This window comes from Diceros bicornis, chromosome 18, assembly GCF_020826845.1.
Source record: "Diceros bicornis minor isolate mBicDic1 chromosome 18, mDicBic1.mat.cur, whole genome shotgun sequence".
Lineage (NCBI taxonomy): Eukaryota > Metazoa > Chordata > Mammalia > Perissodactyla > Rhinocerotidae > Diceros > Diceros bicornis.
Window position 1 is genome coordinate 56,629,998 of NC_080757.1, and position 19,416 is coordinate 56,649,413.

General features: G+C 39.5%; 1 protein-coding gene across 2 annotated transcripts in view; it reads right to left on the bottom strand.

The window, feature by feature from the left end:
* The window catches only part of PRPSAP1 (phosphoribosyl pyrophosphate synthetase associated protein 1), a 28,013-nt gene continuing 8,597 nt past the window's right edge, over positions 1-19,416 (bottom strand). The window contains exons 1-8 of one of the 2 annotated variants that reach the window (XM_058561703.1): positions 12,613-12,692; positions 11,697-11,869; positions 10,276-10,391; positions 9,782-9,837; positions 9,078-9,223; positions 2,472-2,542; positions 1,535-1,681; positions 1-767 (exon numbers count right to left, since the gene is read on the bottom strand). In XM_058561703.1, coding sequence (XP_058417686.1) covers positions 609-767; positions 1,535-1,681; positions 2,472-2,542; positions 9,078-9,223; positions 9,782-9,837; positions 10,276-10,391; positions 11,697-11,850 — 849 coding nt within the window. In that variant the 5' untranslated portion in view covers positions 11,851-11,869; positions 12,613-12,692 and the 3' untranslated portion in view covers positions 1-608. Of the gene's footprint in view, positions 768-1,534; positions 1,682-2,471; positions 2,543-9,077; positions 9,224-9,781; positions 9,838-10,275; positions 10,392-11,696; positions 11,870-12,612; positions 12,693-19,416 lie in introns of those variants that run through there. The other variant, XM_058561702.1, reaches the window with a different exon arrangement.

Genomic DNA, 19,416 nt, shown 5'->3' on the forward strand with positions numbered 1-19,416 from the left:
GACAACAAATTCTTTTATTTGCAATTTAAGAGCAACGCAGATATCCAGAGATAGGATGCTATTCTCTAATCTGACATCCTCGCCAGGAGTAACACCACAAATGCTTCATTGTTCAATGGCTGTAGGCACGGCAGTTTCTCAAAGAAAATATGATTCTCTACAAAAGATTTACATGAAGTTGACTGGGAGAGGATAATCGGAATAGAAACAGTACCTGGGCACGCAGCTTCCCTAACCGTGTTCAACATTAACACATACATTTCCCTGCGGCTGAAACAACTGAATGAACATTACAGAGTTAAGACTTTATCTGCCTTTAACTCCTCTTCGATATCAATAAGATTTTCAGATTCTTTTCAGGAAAGTGTCTGTAACTTTTGTTTAAGGGACACGGTGACAACGGCAGACATTTAAGGCCATTTATCCATTAGCTCTGTCTTCCTTTTGACTATCTTAATGTAATGCGTCCTATCTACCAAACTTGGCGAGAGATACTGACTCCAGACATTTCCAGTGCTCCCTTGAAAGGAAATACTGTGTACATAATTGATGGCACTGCTTTCCGTGTGTTTTCCTTAGGAGTTCCAGGGTCAAGGCAACCATGAAAGCTAGTCATCCACAGTGATGTTTCGGAAAAGGTACGCCATGGACTCCCCATTGTGGATTCTCCGAATTGCTTCAGAAAGAATCAGACTGATGTCCACAGTCTTTATCTTGGGACACTGCAGCTTCTGCACCTCATGAGGGACGGTATTCGTCACTACCACCTAGTCATTGCAGCAATGGAAAATAAACACTGTTACTGATGTGTGACCCAGCGGTCACTCAGAAAAGTTTATCTAACATTTAGTACCCAAAGCCCAAGTTCCAAACTACAAAACCTTATTCCACTGAGTATAGTTTTTACATGCCAAACTTAACCAACTTTACACAAGGGAAAGGTTACATGGTTCAAAACCTAAGATTGGGGCCGGCCCTGTGGCTTAGTGGTTAAGTGCTTGCGCTCCGCTGCTGGTGGCCCGGGTTCGGATCCCGGGTGTGCACCAACGCACCACTTCTCCAGCCATGCTGAGGCCACGTCCCACGTACAGCAACTAGAAGGATGTGCAACTATGACATACAACTATCTACTGGGGCTTTGGGGGAAAAAAATAAAATTATTAAAAAAAAAACCTAAGATTATGAATGTCATGGTCTGCGTATGCAGAAATGATAGGGTGAGCCCCAGCACTACACAAAACTTTCATATTAGTAGGGAAGAATTCTAGTCTTGAGAAAATGTTACTATTGTATCAAATTACATTGAAACACAAATTATAATGAAGTACATAAAGCAAATCTTCATGAAAACAGACATATATTCCTAAATTTACATCTGCCCCAACAAACTGCTAGCCACCAAAAAGCACTATTGCATAGGTCCTCTAGAGAGGGATTAAGCAACACTGACTGAGTCATTTTACTATTCACAGAAAAGAGACCAGCAAATCTTGACTCAAGCTAAGTGTTCCAAGCCTTTTGTGAGCAGACAGACCTCATCAATGGTGGACTCCTCAATCAGGCGGGGGGCCTCTGCAGACAGGATCCCGTGAGTGGCCATGACATAGATCTTGTAAGCTCCTCTCTCTTTTAGGATCTCCGCAGCAGCAACAAAACTTTCCACATCATCAATAATGTCGTCCTGAGAAAAGACCAGAGTTAGTATTAAGGACCTACCTTCATCTCCATCTGTAAACACACTTCTCTGTACTTTATTTCAGAGGATGTCCAACAGAAAAATCAAAGCTCTCTGCCTGGGTTAAAGACTGAACATCCAGAAATGGCAACAGAAACTGTGTGGCCTCTACTTTGCGTGGCTCTCAGTACAAAGAGCAGCAAAGCCTTACAGTCATACGTGACATTCATAGACTTTAGGACTACCAAACTCATTTCTCTTTTTAAAATTTCTGATTAATCCTACATAGCCAGTGCCCCATTTACTTTTTTCCAAGAGAAAGTTAAACGAAGGGAACATAGGAATAAAGTGAGCCATTGCAAGGACTGGTCCTCTGGCCCAGCAAAGGCATTTAGAGCTGGCAACAAATATATCAAGATCAAGTATGAAGAACAAGACACTTGTTCTCATTAGTAAAGATTGAACAGCTCATAAGTAGTTCACCTCATGGCCCCAAAGCCTATGGTTGAGTAGGTCAGCTGTTTTAATGGAACCTAGACCCCTTCTGAGAAAGGTTATTTATGGGGTTGAATTTTCTTACGGGAGTTAACGTGTTCTTTTTACATCTGTAGGTTATAATAATCCCTGTTTGTCTATATAAAAATCTCTGCCACTTGTCCTAAGGGAGTTTGGGTGAGAAAGGATAGATGGATCCATTTAAACCTATCATTGTTACTGGAAACACAATCCAAAAGTAGACAATCTACTAAGAGCTAGCAGTGTCGTCTTGTACACGAAGGATGACACGTGACCATACCACTATGATGGCGATGCGCCCTCCAACATCTCCAACTACCGTTATTGGTGGCTTCTCTTTGGCCATCATCACTAGCAAAGCAAACAAATCACAAGACCCTAGTTAGTCACATATCACCAGTAAATGTAATCACAACGTTATTCCCTGGAAGTGGTGGCAAAACCATGGCAGACAATACAAAAAATGCAGACTGCCCCTCAATGAACCTGGAGTCTCTCAGAAACAGACTGTCCAGAGCAGTGCTGTCCAGCTGAAACAGAAGGTGAGCCATATGTGAAAGTTTACATTTTCTAGTAGCTACACTAAAAAGTAAAAAGAAATAGGTGAAACTAATCGATTTTATTTTACCCAATATACCCAAAATATTATCATTTCAATATGTAATCAATATATAAATTTATTTAGAGATGCTTTATATATGTCTTTCATACTAAGTCTTTGGTTTGTGGTGTGCATCTTACACACACAGCACTTCTCAGTTGAGAGCAGCCACATTTCAAGGGCTCAGCAGCCACATGGGACTCACAGCCCCCATGCCCGGCAGTGCAGCTCTAAAGATGAGGAGCAGAGCGAGGAAGGTCTCACTGACACAAAACAGAGATATCCCACTCTCTGAGCTTTCACTCTGCTCCTACTTTCTCAGCTTTCTGAGCTGAGACTGATAAAGACATGTAAAATAAATGCCAGTCTGTAGAAAATGAACACAGAAAGGCTGCCAGATAAAGAGCTGGCTTTACTTCATTTTCTTCCCAAGTGACCTTATTTGGACAATGTAACCTTATTATCAGATAACTACACCATTGACATAATCAGTTTCCTGAAAATTAGGAACTTGAAGACAATAACTATGAGTCCATCACTTTTTCCTGATTTAATTGGTCCTTAAAGTAGAGGCTTCTTATCTCACTACAAAATTTATATCTGGAAAAGGCCCATCAGTGTACAAACCAAACTACGGGATAGAGAAGGGAAACAAGAATTCACCCTCAAAAGGAGGATAGTAAACTGAGAAGAAAAAAAGAATACTCCAGAAGAACAGGCTGAGTATTCTACTTTTTTTGGAAAGCTTTTTATTATTCCAAAATATTTATTAAACTAGTAGTGCGCGAGGGGGAAGAGAATAAAATCCAGGATAACTATATAGTTTAGTAATTATCAGCAAACAATCCATTTTAGCAGACTCCGATCTATAGGCACTGTAAATCTTGAAGAACAGGCATTCTTTTCCATATACTAGCAAATTAGCCAAGGTGAAATTCTGCACAATTTTACTGGCAAATTTCAATAGACATTTCCTGATTTCCCGTCCCAGAAACAAGGGCAATTTCTTGACTTCTGGTAGTCAAAAAGGCTCTGCATATAAATATCACCTAAAAGGGGGAGAAAATAAACCACCAATACTCGGAAAGGTTTCCTCAAATTCTGTCTTTAAATTAAACTGTGTGGGTAGGCCGTTATGTTGACCTACCCACTTCTTAAAGAGACGTGATCCCTTTTCTTGACCATTTTTCTTCTGTAAAAAAAGAAAAAGACTGCAAGCCAGTAACCTCCATCAAAGATTAATAGAAATTCAGCTCCAGCTGATGCAGAAAATATGTCACAGTGATCTTGTTTACTTTTCTATAACCCTACCTCTCCCCTAAAATTGTCAGCTTGAAATAAAAAACACAGGCATGGTGAGGATCAAGGTTTAAAAAGGCTAAAAAGCAAGACTTTCCCCCGGTCTGCCCATTCCCTGCTCCTAATTGGCTTTAGGATCTGGCTAAAACTGAACAGTAATTGGTGGCTACTAAAAAACCGAGACAGACTTTATTACAGGGTCAAAAGAAATGGATAGGGCCTCACAAGCTAAAAACATGCCCCATATTTTCTAATAGCTTGCCAGAACATAAAACACTAAAAATTCAAAATTTTCAGTGAAGTAATGTATGTACTAAAGGTCAAGGATTAAGGGTGCTAAAAGCACCCTATGTCTAAGATTCTGCTCTTTCTCCATTTTGTCAAACAAAATCCAGTCTAAGAATTAATTAATTAATTGTGCACCATTACTTGTGGCCAGAAATCACTGTTAAAAACTATATCAGGGGCCAGCCCGGTGGCGTAGCAGTTAAGTGCTCATGCTCTGCTTCGGTGGCCCAGGGTTCGCAGGTTTGGATCCCGGGTGCGCACCGACACACCGCTTGTCAGGCCATGCTGTGGTGGCGTCCCATATAAGGTGGAGGAAGATGGGCACTGATGTTAGCCCAGGGCCAGTCTTCCTCAGCAAAAAGAGAAAGATTGGCAACAGATGTTAGCTCAGGGCTAATCTTCCTCACCAAAAAAAAAAAAAAAAAAAAATCAAAAAACTATATCAACTTACTATGGTAAAAATGTCAGTTTATCAAATCATTTCCAATGTTCTTATGAAGAAAGTAGGAAACTGTCTTTTGCTTTTAAAATTAGCATTTTCCAAGTAAAATAATGCTACATTTACAACCATCCTTAGATACACACACACATACTTACTCTTTCCCTAGAGTCAATTAATCAAACCTTCTTCTAAAATAAAGAGCAAAAAAGAACTAAGGGAAATTATTCATTCCTTATCCATCTTGATCTTGGTCTATTTATAGTTCAACGGAATGTCAAATTTTACCAATAAACTGATATTAAAAAGAGATATAGGAAATAAAATAAGGTCTCTGGTAGAACTAGAACTGAAATTATTTTCAAGCTCATAACCCTATCTACGTGCAAACAAGTCAGAACCTACATTTAACAGATGCTCAAGAGGAGCTAACGTCTGTTTTCACTTTAGTGGAGAAAACCACAACCTCACTTGTAAAATTAACAAGCCAGGAAAATCAAACCAGAAAAGGTGACTTCCTCTCACTTTTGCAATCCAAACTCTTAATGTTCACCACTGTGGCAAACACAGAGCAGTGTTTAGTAGAACCACTGACATACAATCCTTTCAAGTTCACAGTTGCCCTTGCCATCAGGGAGGTATCAATTCTACCTTATAAAACAGAAACATTTATACAACTTCACTTTTAATAAATTACTCTAAAAAAGGGTTTCTCAGCCCTGGCACTATTGACATTTTGGACTGGATAATTGTTTGTTACATTGTAAGGATGTTCAGCAGCATCTCTGTCCTCTATTCACTAGGTGCCAGCGGCACCCCACCTCCCTGCTGGTTGAGACACCAGAAATGTCTCCAGACATTGCCAAATATCCTTCCTCGAGGGCAAAATCGCCCTGGGTGGAGAACTATTGCTCCAAAAGAATGGGTTCCAGAAATAAAAAATAGTTCATCTTTCTAAAAAATGCAGACTCCGAGTGTGAATATTTGCTTTCTTTTGGCCTGTCCTACTATTCTAATAACTTCATCTTCATTACTATTAAATATACTATTGAAATATACTAGAAGCATAACTGAAATATAAATATAAAGCATATTTAATTTGGAAGGTACTATTACTCATACAAGAAATAACATTTTTTCAGAATTCTCTTGGCTAAATCTATTTAAAAGAGACAGAAAATGATCGTATAGCAACCGTAAAAGTTGCAATGTAAACACACCAACATGTCTATGAGGGAAGGCGTTGCTTTACATTTCCATGATACACAAGACTACTGCATGGGGAAAACACGGTTATAATCATAAGTAACAAAGCAACAGCCTCAGAACAGAGAATCTCATCACATAAAATATTGTGATAATTTGGCAATATCCATCAAAATAACCTCTGATCTAATAATTTTATTTCTTGTTCTTTATCCTGTAAATACATTCAGTCACCTATGAGAGAACATAAGTCAAGGTTAGTCACAGGTAGTAATGAGTGGTGATTGAAAATGTACACTCTGAAACCCAAATCTTGGTTTCTAAATGCCACTTTCCACTAAAGGAATTGGAGAAATGGCTGTTTCCAGGGCCAAGAAAGTACAAGATGAACATGGAACATCTAGTTGTACCAGAAAGGGCCGGCCCCGTGGTTTAGCGGTTAGGTGCACGCGCTCCGCTGCTGGCGGCCCTGGTTCGGATCCCGGGCGCGCAGCGACGCACCGCTTCTCTGGCCATGCTGAGGCCGCGTCCCACATACAGCAACTAGAAGGATGTGCAGCTATGACATACAACTATCTACCGGGGCTTTGGGGGAAAAAAAAATAAATAAATAAATAAATAAAGTTGTACCAGAAAGCAAAGAGGTATCAAAAAGCCAAGAGGGACATGTCAAAAGAACACAGAAGGCAGCTTGAAGCATTTCTCTTTGGCCAACTCTGAGACAATTTGAGCATTAAAATAAATAGTAGCGATGGATAAAATAAGATTCTACAAATCCATACTGATATAAAAGAATGAATGAATAGAGAAGGGGAACTAGAAAAATCACCGTTTGACAACAATCGTAATAATTGATTCAACCTAACATGAGGAAACAAACAAGCCTCAATTAAAGAATATTCTACAAAATAACTGGCCTATACTCTTTAAAAGTAACAAGGTCATAAGAGACAAAGAATAGAGGAGCCATTCCAGATTAAATGAGACTAAAGAGAAATGACAACTAAGTGCAACGTGTGGTCCGGGGCCAGAAAAAAACTTTTTTCCTCTAAAGGACATTGGTGGGAAAACTGGTAAAACTTGAATAAGGTCTGCAAATTAGATAACAGCATCGTAACAATGTTAGTTTCCTGAGTCTGATAATTATACTGTGGTTATAGAAAAGAGTCTCAGTTTTTTTTGTGTGTGTGCGTGTGTGAGGAAGATCAGCCCTGAGCTAATCCATGCCAATCCTCCTCTTTTTGCTGAGGAAGACTGGCCCTGGGCTAACATCTGTGCCCATCTTCCTCCACTTTATATGGGAGGCCGCCACAGCATGGCCTGACAAGCGGTGCATCGGTGTGCGCCTGGGGTTCCGAACCTGGGCCGCCAGCTGCGGAGCGCGCGTGCACTTAACTACTACGCCACAGTGCCGGCCCAAGGGTCTCTGTTTTTAAGAAGTGTATACTGAAGTATTTAGGAATAAAGGGGCATTATGTCTGCAACTCACTCTCAAATGGTTCAGAGAAAAATAATATGTATATAAATGTTAAATTTGGGGACTCTGAGTGAAGAGTAGAAAGGAATTCTGTATTATTCTTTCAGCTTTTCTCTAAGTCTGCAGTTAGTTCAAAATCAAAAGCTAAAAAAACAAGAAGTGTGGCTTCTGGAGTCAGCTGCTTCCTTCTAAATCCCAGTCCACCAGCTCCTGGCTGTGTGTCTCAGTTTCCTCACTGGCAGGACGAAGGATAACAAAAGTACCTACATGTGGGGCTGTGTGAGCACCAACCTCTAGTAGATTCAAGATCTACTGAGGGCTTAGAACAGCACATACTAAGGGCTCGACCAGTGCTCATTATGACTGGGGCTTTGTTTTTCACAGCCAAGGACTGGAAAAAATTCATATGTTCATCAACGGGGGACTGATTAAATAAATGATGGTATATCCATAAAACAGAATACTATGAAACTGTAAAAGGCTGAGAAATCTGTTTGGACTGATAGGGAAGGGAGCTATTGAATGAAAAAAGCAAGGGGAAGACAACGTGTATAATACACTACCATTTGTGTAAAAATGAGAGAAAAAGAAATACATATTTGCTTGTATAGGTCTAAAGCTTCTAAACGGATATCAAGGAAACCAACCACATTGGAGATCAGAGCAGCAGGGGGAAGAGAAGAGTGTGGGGGCAGAGGGGGAGGTGAGTGGATGGAAACGTTTTTCACTGGAAAGGATTTTATACGTTTTGAATTTTGAAATATGTGAATGTATGCTTTTTCAAGAACTTTAATTATGAAAATCTCAAAAAAATAAAATGATGTGATACCAAAAATTTAAATTAAAAAAGAGTATATTACTTATTTCTCTTATATAAAAATCTCCAACGTTGAAAACAATGGAAATTTTACAGAATTGGAAAAAAAAAAAAATCAGAATGTTTACACCTTAGAAGCCTATCTCAAATAACCTGTCTGAGGTGTAACCATTCTAATATTTTTCTACCCTATTAATCTGTCTGTTTCTGAGGCATGGAAAACAGATACAGAAAGAAATCATCCCCTTCCTCTAAAAAGCATAATATAGCCTCCAGTATAGAATGCTGGTTATTGCCACTCAAAAGTCCATGGAAGTAAACAGCCTCCACACCTGTTGGATTAATAACAAGTTAGTCAGGTATCAGGTCAAAGGCTGTATTACTAAAACAAGTGCTAAAAGTTATCCGATCACCAAAGCCTAATATATGATCACCCATCTCACCAAAATATAAAAGCTTAAGATTTCCCACCACTACACATACAATTTTTTTACTAAAGCTAAAATTATTTCATACTATCTGAATGCTAAGTGCTACCCAGATTAGCATAATTATCCTTACATAATCTGCAAATGCATGCAACACTATCTCCTTTTACAAAATGGGAAATCAATGCAATACCATTCAATTATTTAAAAATACCAAGACAGCATACAACCACATAGGTATTAACTCCTAGGCATTCATACTATTCAAAAGTTTCTTTAATTTGCAATTTAATTTAATTTTACTAAAATTAAAACACAGAGCTAATCTTACATGGCAATTCCAGGCCAGGGTGGACAGTAGCATTTTTGACCATTGGGGGAGAATGACGACCGTCATCCATGTCCAGCTCTGTACACTGAGCTTCTCCATGGATCACAGCTAAACCCAGACGCAGTCTCTCAGCATACGACTGGGCCCTAAGAGAAAGACAAAGGGAAATGGTGAAATTCACGGGAAGAAAACCCAAGCGTCATTCTTCATCACTTTGTTAACCATAAAATGAAAACATCATTCAACCTTTCAGGGACACACAAAGGAATTATTTTTTACAAATCAGAATGTGAGGCCCAGGCCAGAATGTAAATGCCTCCAGACGCACATGAGTTGAGATGTGGGCTGGTACCTGATTCTAGGTAATTCTGATTCTACCCTTTGTCCAATATTCTAACACTCATCTTCAGGAGAACTTTGTTCAAAAAGGTCTCTTAAAAACCAGTGCCTGAAAAGTACTCATAGCCTTACTGTTTTCCTTTTCCTGAGAACTTGAAGGAAGAAATTCCTTTTCTCCCAGAGGAAAACTGAGTAATTCAGAGAAGCACTTGTGTTGTTTGGATACTAGAGGTGTGGGATATGACAATAACATGGGGGAATGAGCTTTTACAGGGCGTATTATGACAGACCCTGGATTCCAAAACAGCTCATTTTGACTTCAGAAGCACCTAAGTGGGATTTTTATAAATGTCTAGCTTATTTACCTTTTTGCAGCATCAGGAGACTTAGCTACAATGACTGCATTTCTGTAATTTGGAATCTAGATTTGAAGGATAAATAATACAGAAAAGTTATCAAAAAATAACACTTAGATGCTGATATTACATTTTTTCCTCTTATAACAATGATCCATACTAGCAATCAAATATGCTAGAATTTCATTCACAATTTTAAATTAACACATCAATTAACATCATTGCAAAAGTCTGCTACATCAAGAAGACAAAAAATAATTCTTAAAACTCATTTTAGAAAACATAAGTAAACTGCTCAAGATACTTAGAAGGAAATCCATTTTTAATGTCTTTAAAAAATATGACCCTCCGTGCCTAAATGCTGACCCTATCTGGTTGCCTCAGGCATTAAGACTCAAGGGAAAGATCATCTGATGTGCCTTCAATATTGAAATCTGGTCCCAGAGAAAAACTACATAGGGTCTCTTTTGAGGACAATGGGGTGTTTGCTGGCGGCTCCTCACTTCTTCCTGGATATATTGAAGCAGGAAAGGTGAGGCTCTAAGGTTGTCCACGGGAAAGCTGAAAAAGCCTTGTATTTCCTTTTGATGAAGATCCATAGTGATAATGTGAGTTAAACCTGAAATTTTAAAACAAAAAATTACAAAGTTCACCCCTACAAGTTAATGGCTACAGTGGATACAAACTAGACGCCCAACTCCTGTTTCCTAACAGAAGACTGGAGGCAGTGGGTATTGTGAGCAAGTACATTAGTTATAGACTTTATCTATAACCTTAACAAAACTTAATGAACTAAGGAACATGTCAAGCCTAATGTAAAGGAGCCTATACCCTTCCACGTGGACAAAGAGCTAAAGTGGAGAGAAAAGTGCTCTCCTCTACTATAATTATTAGCTTGGTCCTGAAAATTGAGAAAAGAAAAATCAGGCAGAAGCAAAAATATGCATATGGAATTAATAAATACTGAGGAAATAATAGATGTAAAAAATGGCAAGGCCTTGATTACAGAATCTAGGAAGAAACGTTAAAGGACTGTGGCTAAGGCAGAAGGAATAAGAAAGCAAAAGCAAAGTAATATACATATTAGAAGAAAAGAAATTCATATAACACAAAGATATTGAAGAGTTTAGAACAATTTCTATATGTCAGAAAAGAATGGGTCAAGAAGTCTTCTTACAGAAAAACAATGAAGACATACTCTTATAATCAATAGTGCTCAACAACAACAAAGGACACGTATGAATACACTGCAAATGGCCAAGGGTCAGCGCAAAACCTCCAGAGCAAAGAGCCAGTATTACTTGTTCCTTCAAAAACATTATACGTTTTTAGATAGAATGGAATTCAAATATGTTTCTGAGGACTCAAATACATGATTCATAGGCCAGAAAGTATGTCACCACTACAAAAACACACAGATAGAATAAAAGCAATGAAAATGAGCTGCTATACAGAAAGAGAATTAGGGAGGAAAAAAGTATATAAGCTAAAGAAGTAGTAAAGGAAAAATCCAGTTTTAATATTATGTACATAAATAGAACTTAACCAACTAAGGCAAATACATAAATCTAGAACTGAAGCTCAGAAGATCAGACGTGAATGCCAAGTTCACCAGGTAAAATTTTAATAAGATGAAATGGAAAAGAAGTGATAGACTGATGAAAAGACTAGAGAAGAGTAGAACACAGTGAAGCAGACGATGTCACTCTAAAGTAAGACAAAGAAAAAGAAAAAGATAAGAATTTATACCTAAGCTCACATATCCCTGATCAGAACTATGCAAAAGGAAACAAGAAAAAAGTAATTAGTGAACAACACTTAGAGAAAACAGGTCCCAAATGAGCTGTCTGAGGTATGGACCATCTCGAGCAGGAAGAGTCCCAAAGGACAGTGCTGGAGGCCCAGGGTCTTTGTCCACACTCACCGGCTTTCGCCAGCATCGACGCTAGGAGCTTGCACACAATGGAACCCCTCTTCCTCATCTTGCTTTGCTTGCTGTAGGGGAAATAAGGGATGACTCCAATAATATTTCTGGCACAGGCAGTCTTCAGTGCATAAGCCATGATCAGTAACTCCATCACAGCTGTATTCACATCTCTGAAACAGTTAAAATTTGTATTTTTGGATTAATTTCATTTATTAACACCTAGAAAAGACCTCAACTTCAGCAATTTAACATGGGCTGCCAAAATGGGTGTTATACAGGTATTTTATCATCACACTAGCTTATGACGGCACCTCATGTATACAGGGGAAAGCTTATTAATTCTTCTTTTCAAATAAAATACCTAGGAATAAACTTAACCAAAGAGGTGAAAGATCTGTACACCGAAAACTATAAAACATTTCTGAAAGAAATTGAAGAAGATACAAAGAAATGGAAAGATATTCCGTGCTCTTGGATTGGAAGAATTAACATAGTTAAGATGTCCATACTTCCTAAAGTCATCTATAGATTCATTGCAATCCCTATCAAAGTTCCAACAACATTTTTCACAGAAATAGAACAAAGAATCCTAAAATTTATATGGAACAACAAAAGACCCCGAATAGCTAAAGGAATCCTGAGAAAAAAGAACAAAGCTGGAGGTATCACACTCCCTGATTTCAAAATATACTACAAAGCTATAGTAACCAAAACAGCATGGTACTGGCACAAAAACAGACACACAGATCAATGGAATAGAATCGAAAGCCCAGAAATAAACCCACACATCTATGGACAGCTAATCTTTGACAAAGGAGCCAAGAACATACAATGGGGAAAAGAAAGTCTCTTCAACAAATGGTGTTGGGAAAACTGGACAGCCATATGCAAAAAAATGAAAGTAGACCCTTACCTTACACCACACACAAAAATTAACTCCAAATGGATTAAAGACTTGAATGTAAGATCTGAAACTGTGAAACTTCTAGAAGAAAACATAGGCAGTACACTCTTCGACATCGGTCTTAGCAACATCTTTTCAAAGACCACGTCTGACCGGGCAAGAGAAACAATAGAAAAAATAAACAAATGGGACTACATCAAACTAAAAAGCTTCTGCACAGCAAAGGAAACCATCAACAAAACGAAAAGACAACCTAACAATTGGGAGAAGATATTTGCAAACCATACTTCTGATAAGGGCTTAATCTCCAAAATATATAAAGAACTCATGCATCTCAACAACAAAAAAACTAACAACCCAATTAAAAAATGGGCAAAAGACCTGAACAGACATTTCTCCAAAGAAGATATACAGATGGCCAAGAGACACATGAAAAGATGTTCAAAATCACTAACTATCAGGGAAATGCAAATCAAAACTACAATGAGATATCACCTCACGCCCGTCAGAATGGCTATAATTAACAAGACAGGAAACAACATGTGTTGGAGAGGATGTGGAGAGAAGGGAACTCTCATACACTGCTGGTGGGAGTGCAAACTGGTGCAGCCACTATGGAAAACAATATGGAGATTCCTCAAAAAATCAAGGATAGAACTACCACATGATCCAGCTATTCCACTGTTGGGTATTTATCCAAAGAACTTGAAAACACCAATTTGTAAAGGTACATGCACCCCTGTGTTCATTGCAGCGTTATTCACAATAGCCAAGACTTGGAAGCAACCTAAGTGCCCATCAAGGGACGAATGGATAAAGAAGCTGTGGTATATATACACAATGGAATACTACTCAGCCATAAGAAACGAGGAAATCCAGCCATTTGTGACAACATGGATGGACATTGAGGGTATAATGCAAAGTGAAAGAAGTCAGAGGGAGAAGGTCAAATACCGTATGATTTCCTTCATTAAGTAGTAGATAATAACAACAATAACCAAACACATAGGGACAGAGATTGGATTGGTGGTTACCAGAGGGGAAGGGGGGAGGGAGGAGGGTGAAAGGGATAATTCTGTACATGTGTGTGGTGATGGGTTGTAATTAGTATTTTGGTGGTGAACATGATGTAATCTATGCAGAAATAGAAGTACAATGATGTACACCTGAAATTTTTACAATGTCATAAACCAATGTTACTGCAATAAACAAAAAATTAAAAAAAAATTCTTCTTTTCAGCTGAGTAAGCTCTGATTTTCATCTGTGATTACTTAAAACCACAGCAGTTATCCACTCTCACCTTTGCCTGGATCTCTGTCAGTGACAGTCACTGGAATGGCATGTGAAGCAGATGTCAACTGCTGGTGACCAGAGTTAACCAACATCTGCTCGCACCATCTCAGGGACTGGAGACTCAGTCCAGCACACTAGCCCGTTTTCCTGCGGATGCCAAGGGAAACCCACTGCCCTTCTATTTAGCTGGCATTACCAGAAAGGATTTGGTCTAGTTTCTTTTGCGGATGGAGGGTAGGGTGGAGGATGGGGAGCTCTCAGAACTTCATTTTCAAAAATCCCCGCCATCCTTTCTTTCCTTGAGATACACAGATTCCTAACAAAGATACCCAGATAGACAAAGAAGGAAATATGAATCCAAAAGATATTCAAAGGAAAGCCTATTTCCAATTTTAATGAATATGGATTGCTACCTTTTACCGAGGCTGATCAAGCCTAAAGTGGGCTCTGCCCTTAAAAAAATGGCTTGAAGGGGCCAGCCCGAGGCGTAGTGGTTGGGTTCGCACGCTCTGCTTCAGTGGCCTGAGGATCACAGGTTCAGATCCTGGGTGCGGACTATACACCTCTCATTAAGCCATGCTGTGGTGGCCTCTCATATACAAAATGGAGGATTGGCACGGATGTTAGCTCAGGGCCAGTATTCTTCAAGCAAAATGAGGAAGATTGGCAACAGATGTTGGCTCAGGGCCAATCTTCCTCACCCCCACCCCCCCCCCACACCCACACACTCACACAAAAGGCTTGAAATCCTTCAGGATGCTGTTCCAATACTCAACCTCTCTCTCTCGGCTCCTCCTACTACTCTTTGGATTATCCAAGTGTCCTCAAACATCCCCCTTTTGGGTCAGAAGTGTTATCTCCCTTGCCTTCCGCAGAGAAACAGGGTCATTGCCCATGTCTTAGTTCCTACCCATGTGAGGAGTAGAGACTTCAGGTGTCAGTTCTTGAATTATCTGACATGCAGTAGCGATGTTGCCCTCATTTACAGCAAAATGACTGGCAAAAGCCGGTCACCAACAGAGTAGAGACTTAACAAACGCTGGCTGAATAAGTGGTTAAATGAAATACTCATCACGAGATGCTTTTTTAGCTTGAAGGATAGTCAGGCCATTTCCTCCCAGTCTCTTCCTCTTTATGTTTACATCTCTCTCTAAGGGCTTCTCCCGCCATGCTGCGGCCACGTCCCACATACAGCAACTAGAAGGCTGTGCAACTATGACATACAACTATCTACTGGGGCTTTGGGGGAAAAAAATAAATAAATAAAAAATTTAAGTTCAAAAATAAAATAAAATAAAATGCCAACAAGGCTGACCACATCTTAGGAGAAGACCAGAGACCCACACCCGACTGCTCTTATTTTGGTAATCATTTGTCCAAAGAGGGAGCACATCTAACTCATGTAAGAATGTTCCTCTTCCCAAAGCCTTTTATACTTTATTCCACAGAGAGGAGAGCTTCCCTTCCCATATCAGATCACCTACATTGATGCCTTGTGGGCTCTGAATGTTACGCTGGAAGCCTGCATAGTACTTGGAGGACAGAATGTAAATAACTTAGAAGTCCATATCTACTAAACACCAGGCATCATATGCACTATAGCAAAAGTCCTCTTCCATATAGAGACTGCTTGTCAACGTCAGAAATAAATTAGGGCTTTCTTAACCTGCTTTGACTGTCATACCATGTGGCATTATGAAACCTCCACTAGCCGTGGTTTTTTACACCAGATCCCAATGCCAAAAATAGGTTTAGAAACGAAGTTAATTTAATAGATTCTGGAAGAGTATCTGTCTAGGTGGTGGGTTTTTAGCTGGCTTTTTAGCTGGCTTTGTGAGAGCATTTATAATACACAACCATATGATACAACAAGGTTTGGACCACACACCACAAAGGAGGCCCCGACAGTAAGATATTAATGTAACGAGATGAACAATTCTGGAGGAACCTTGATTTCAGAGTAATTTCCTTCCATTAATTACTGATTTCTCCCATGAGGTTTTTATTTTTTCACTTTTTCCTCTTCCTAATGACCTATGCCAAGGGATTCAATATCCTCCAGCACAAGGCCAAGGAAAGCCTCCCACACCCCACCACCCCTTACTGGTCAGGAAGGCAACAAAAGGGCCTTTGTCACACTGGCTTTCCCCGTTCACTGACGGGCACTGGGCAAAGTGGACACCAGGCAGTTACTCTGTGGGCTAGCAGGGTGAAGAAAAATTGGCTGGCAGCCTCTGCTTTGTTTATCTGTTCCCTAAGACTGTTCCAAGTACACCCTGGCTAGTTCTTGTAGTCTTTGTATCTAAGTAGGACAATCTTAATTGTTTATCAACTATTTTCCTTTCCCGAAGATAATCACATTCTACATTAAACTTGACCCTTACTATTCTATCGTTTTCAACAGACAAGAACAAATGTGAGGTGAGGATATACATGGTCCACATACATCAATTAAGGATTGCAAAGACAGACCAACACCACAGATGTAAATAATGAGAATGTGGTAATGGCGTAGGATTTACCCCACCCCCAACTCCAACAATTAATCATCTGCAGCAAATAAGTTGTAAATGTTCTTTTAATGAGTGTTCTTATGTTACATCAACATACTAGGAGTTGTAACATAAACATGAAAACTGTCCTTCAAAAACCACTTTGTAAGCTTCATATCTATTTTCCAAAGCTCCATTGCTCAGTGCTTTTGGAAGCTCCTTGAGCAGCACACATTTCAATTATGCAACATAATCACTTCATTTAGAATGGCTTGTTGCTATTTCCAAAAATTAAATTCATCTTCAACAACCAAAAATTTACTATTACTGGAAGTAGTCAAAAGAAATATGCCTCAGGTTCTGAAAGTGGTTTCAGAAGAGTTCCAAAGCTATTCTGAGAGACAACAGCACCAAAAAAAGGTATATATTGTATCTCAGGATGTTGGCTCTGAAAGTGACTGAGCTCATTTGAATGTCTAAGCTTTGGTCTGTTTGTCTAAAATCAGCCTTAGTAGTTTAGGTAACATCCCCTCTTCCTCTACAATAGAAAAATCTGTAAGATATATTCCTACATCTATATAACTATTTATAGCAGATAACACTATGGGCCGGCCCCGTGGCTTAGAGGTTAAGTGAGCGCGCTCTGCGGCTGGCGGCCCGTGTTCAGATCCCGGTCGCGCACCGACGCACTGCTTCTCCGGCCATGCTGAGGCCAAGTCCCACATGAAGCAACTAGAAGGATGTGCAGCTATGACATACAACTATCTACTGGGGCTTTGGGGGAAAAAATAAATAAATAAAAATTAAAAAAAAAAAAAGATAACAAGAAAACTAAGTTCTCTGTGTTCTTTAGCTGTCAAGCAACAACAATTCTAGTTCATTGTGGCAAACTCAATAATTTTTTCGGGGGGATACACACACACATCCACACAACACACTCTCTTTTCCCTTTCTCCAAATTTTACTCTCCCATCCCCATCATCCTAAGAGATACATGAACTGCCTGGTGAGGGTATTTTTGCTTTGATAATACCAAACTGAACCACTGGGAAGAGAAATGTGGCTACTAAATAATCTCAACACAAGTACACACAAGGGAACGTCACTATCTTCAGGACACGGTTCTGGCTTACAAAAGCACCATGTATACCTGTGCTGCTTCTTCACAGAGAAAGGGGCCTTTCCATATGGTGAGACACATATGTAAAATTATTGTCATGGTTATTCCACAAGATTCACTCTCTCCACTGCAACTCCATGCACTGCTCCCTACCTCCTCCTTTGGTCAAATTTTCTAATACCTTAAGTACAAGTAAAAAAACTGCATGTTTCCTAATTAGCCATTAACCAACACGTTTCTCCATGTTTATTCTGTCGTTTCCCTGGAACACACTCACACACTGATAATCCTTCATTAGTAAAGTCCAGTCTCTCTCACCGCCCCCAGTATCACTCTAGACTACATGTATTAAATATTTATACTGAGCATTCTTGGTTACCGTGAAATATCGAAACAGAGAATTATATAAAGTGCAACTTCTCACCACAAAGGAGATTAACAACACGCTGTTTTGAGGTCACAAGAGGACAGCCCTGTTAACAGTGCATGTTACTTTGCCACGCCAGTAGACCACGAACTTACACTGCTTATGACATGTTAAAGGAAGTCTGAACTAAAACCAGGAATTTCAAAGTAAAGACAGAAACCCCAAAAGTCTTTTCAATTTCAGGTGAGATCCAGTGGGGAAGGAAGTATCAAGTACTAAGGACTCACTGAAGTCTAAGAACAGCAGAGGGGAATCACAGTTATTTTGCAAAGACAGAAATGCACAAAAATTGTTTAGTACTCATTAATTCACTCCACAAGGATTTGAGGGACTACAAACGCTAGCAACATAGAAGGTCAAGATCCATTTATTCATTAAACAAAGAATCATCAAGTGCCCACTCCAGGCCGGATGCTGTTTTGGGTGCTGGAGACACAGCAGGATATACAAAACACTACCCTCATTGAGCTTGTCTTCCAATGGAGCTATGGAGGGAGACGTGTTATAACAAAGAGGAAATTCGGGATATAGTTGTTCCTCTACCTGACATGCATGAACACAACAAATGCATATGCACCTCCCAATGTAGAAATCTATGGTTAGAGAACATACAAGAGGGATGGTGATAATGCCTGCCACAGAGGCGGGTGGAGACGACTGGATGAGATAACCCACCTGAAGCCCTTCAGCGTCACACAGTTCACATACTAGCCATTGCAATGTCGGCTATTACTATTACTACATGTCTTCCTTACTTCCTAAAATCATAATAAAAGGAAAGGGAAAAGAATACCCTATAGCCTCAGGAAAATGTGCTATAAAAACAATTGGTCTTACTAAGTCAATTCTATGATTAAGGAATTATCAAAAAAGACTATACTTTCACAAAAGGCATCAAAGCCACAACGATCCCAACTCATCATGAAAATGAAAAACTTACCAACATCCTGGCTCTCCAAAACCTGTGCTTCAGTGATCTACAAACAGCAGGGAAGGGAGCTCGTCAACCCCTCAGTCATTAACGTCATCCATGACTATCCAACAAAACAGGGTCTCTGACGTGAGGTCAGACCTCTTAGTTCCTCCCCCAACTCAGTGATGATCCCTAAATACATGTAACAGAACACAGGAACCAAGAGCACAGCTGCTCATGTGCTGGCACCCAACTGATCACACTAAGTTAACTCTTTCTACAAAAGAGCTCCAAGTCAGAGCTCAAATTCTAGATTAAGATGTAGACTTGCAAATCAATGTTAAGATTTCTTAAAAGATAAACGATTCTTTACATGACACACATTCTTTTGCTATCATAAATTCAGTTAGAGTAACCAGTGATGCCTTTGGACTTATACCTCTTTATTTCATGGAGGATCAGTGACAAAACTGACCCTTTCACAGTTACAAAGGCCAAGGTTCTACTCTTCTCCATCCCTTGATAAATTAGTACAGGGCTCTTAGCAGTCTCGGGTGGCCAAGCCAA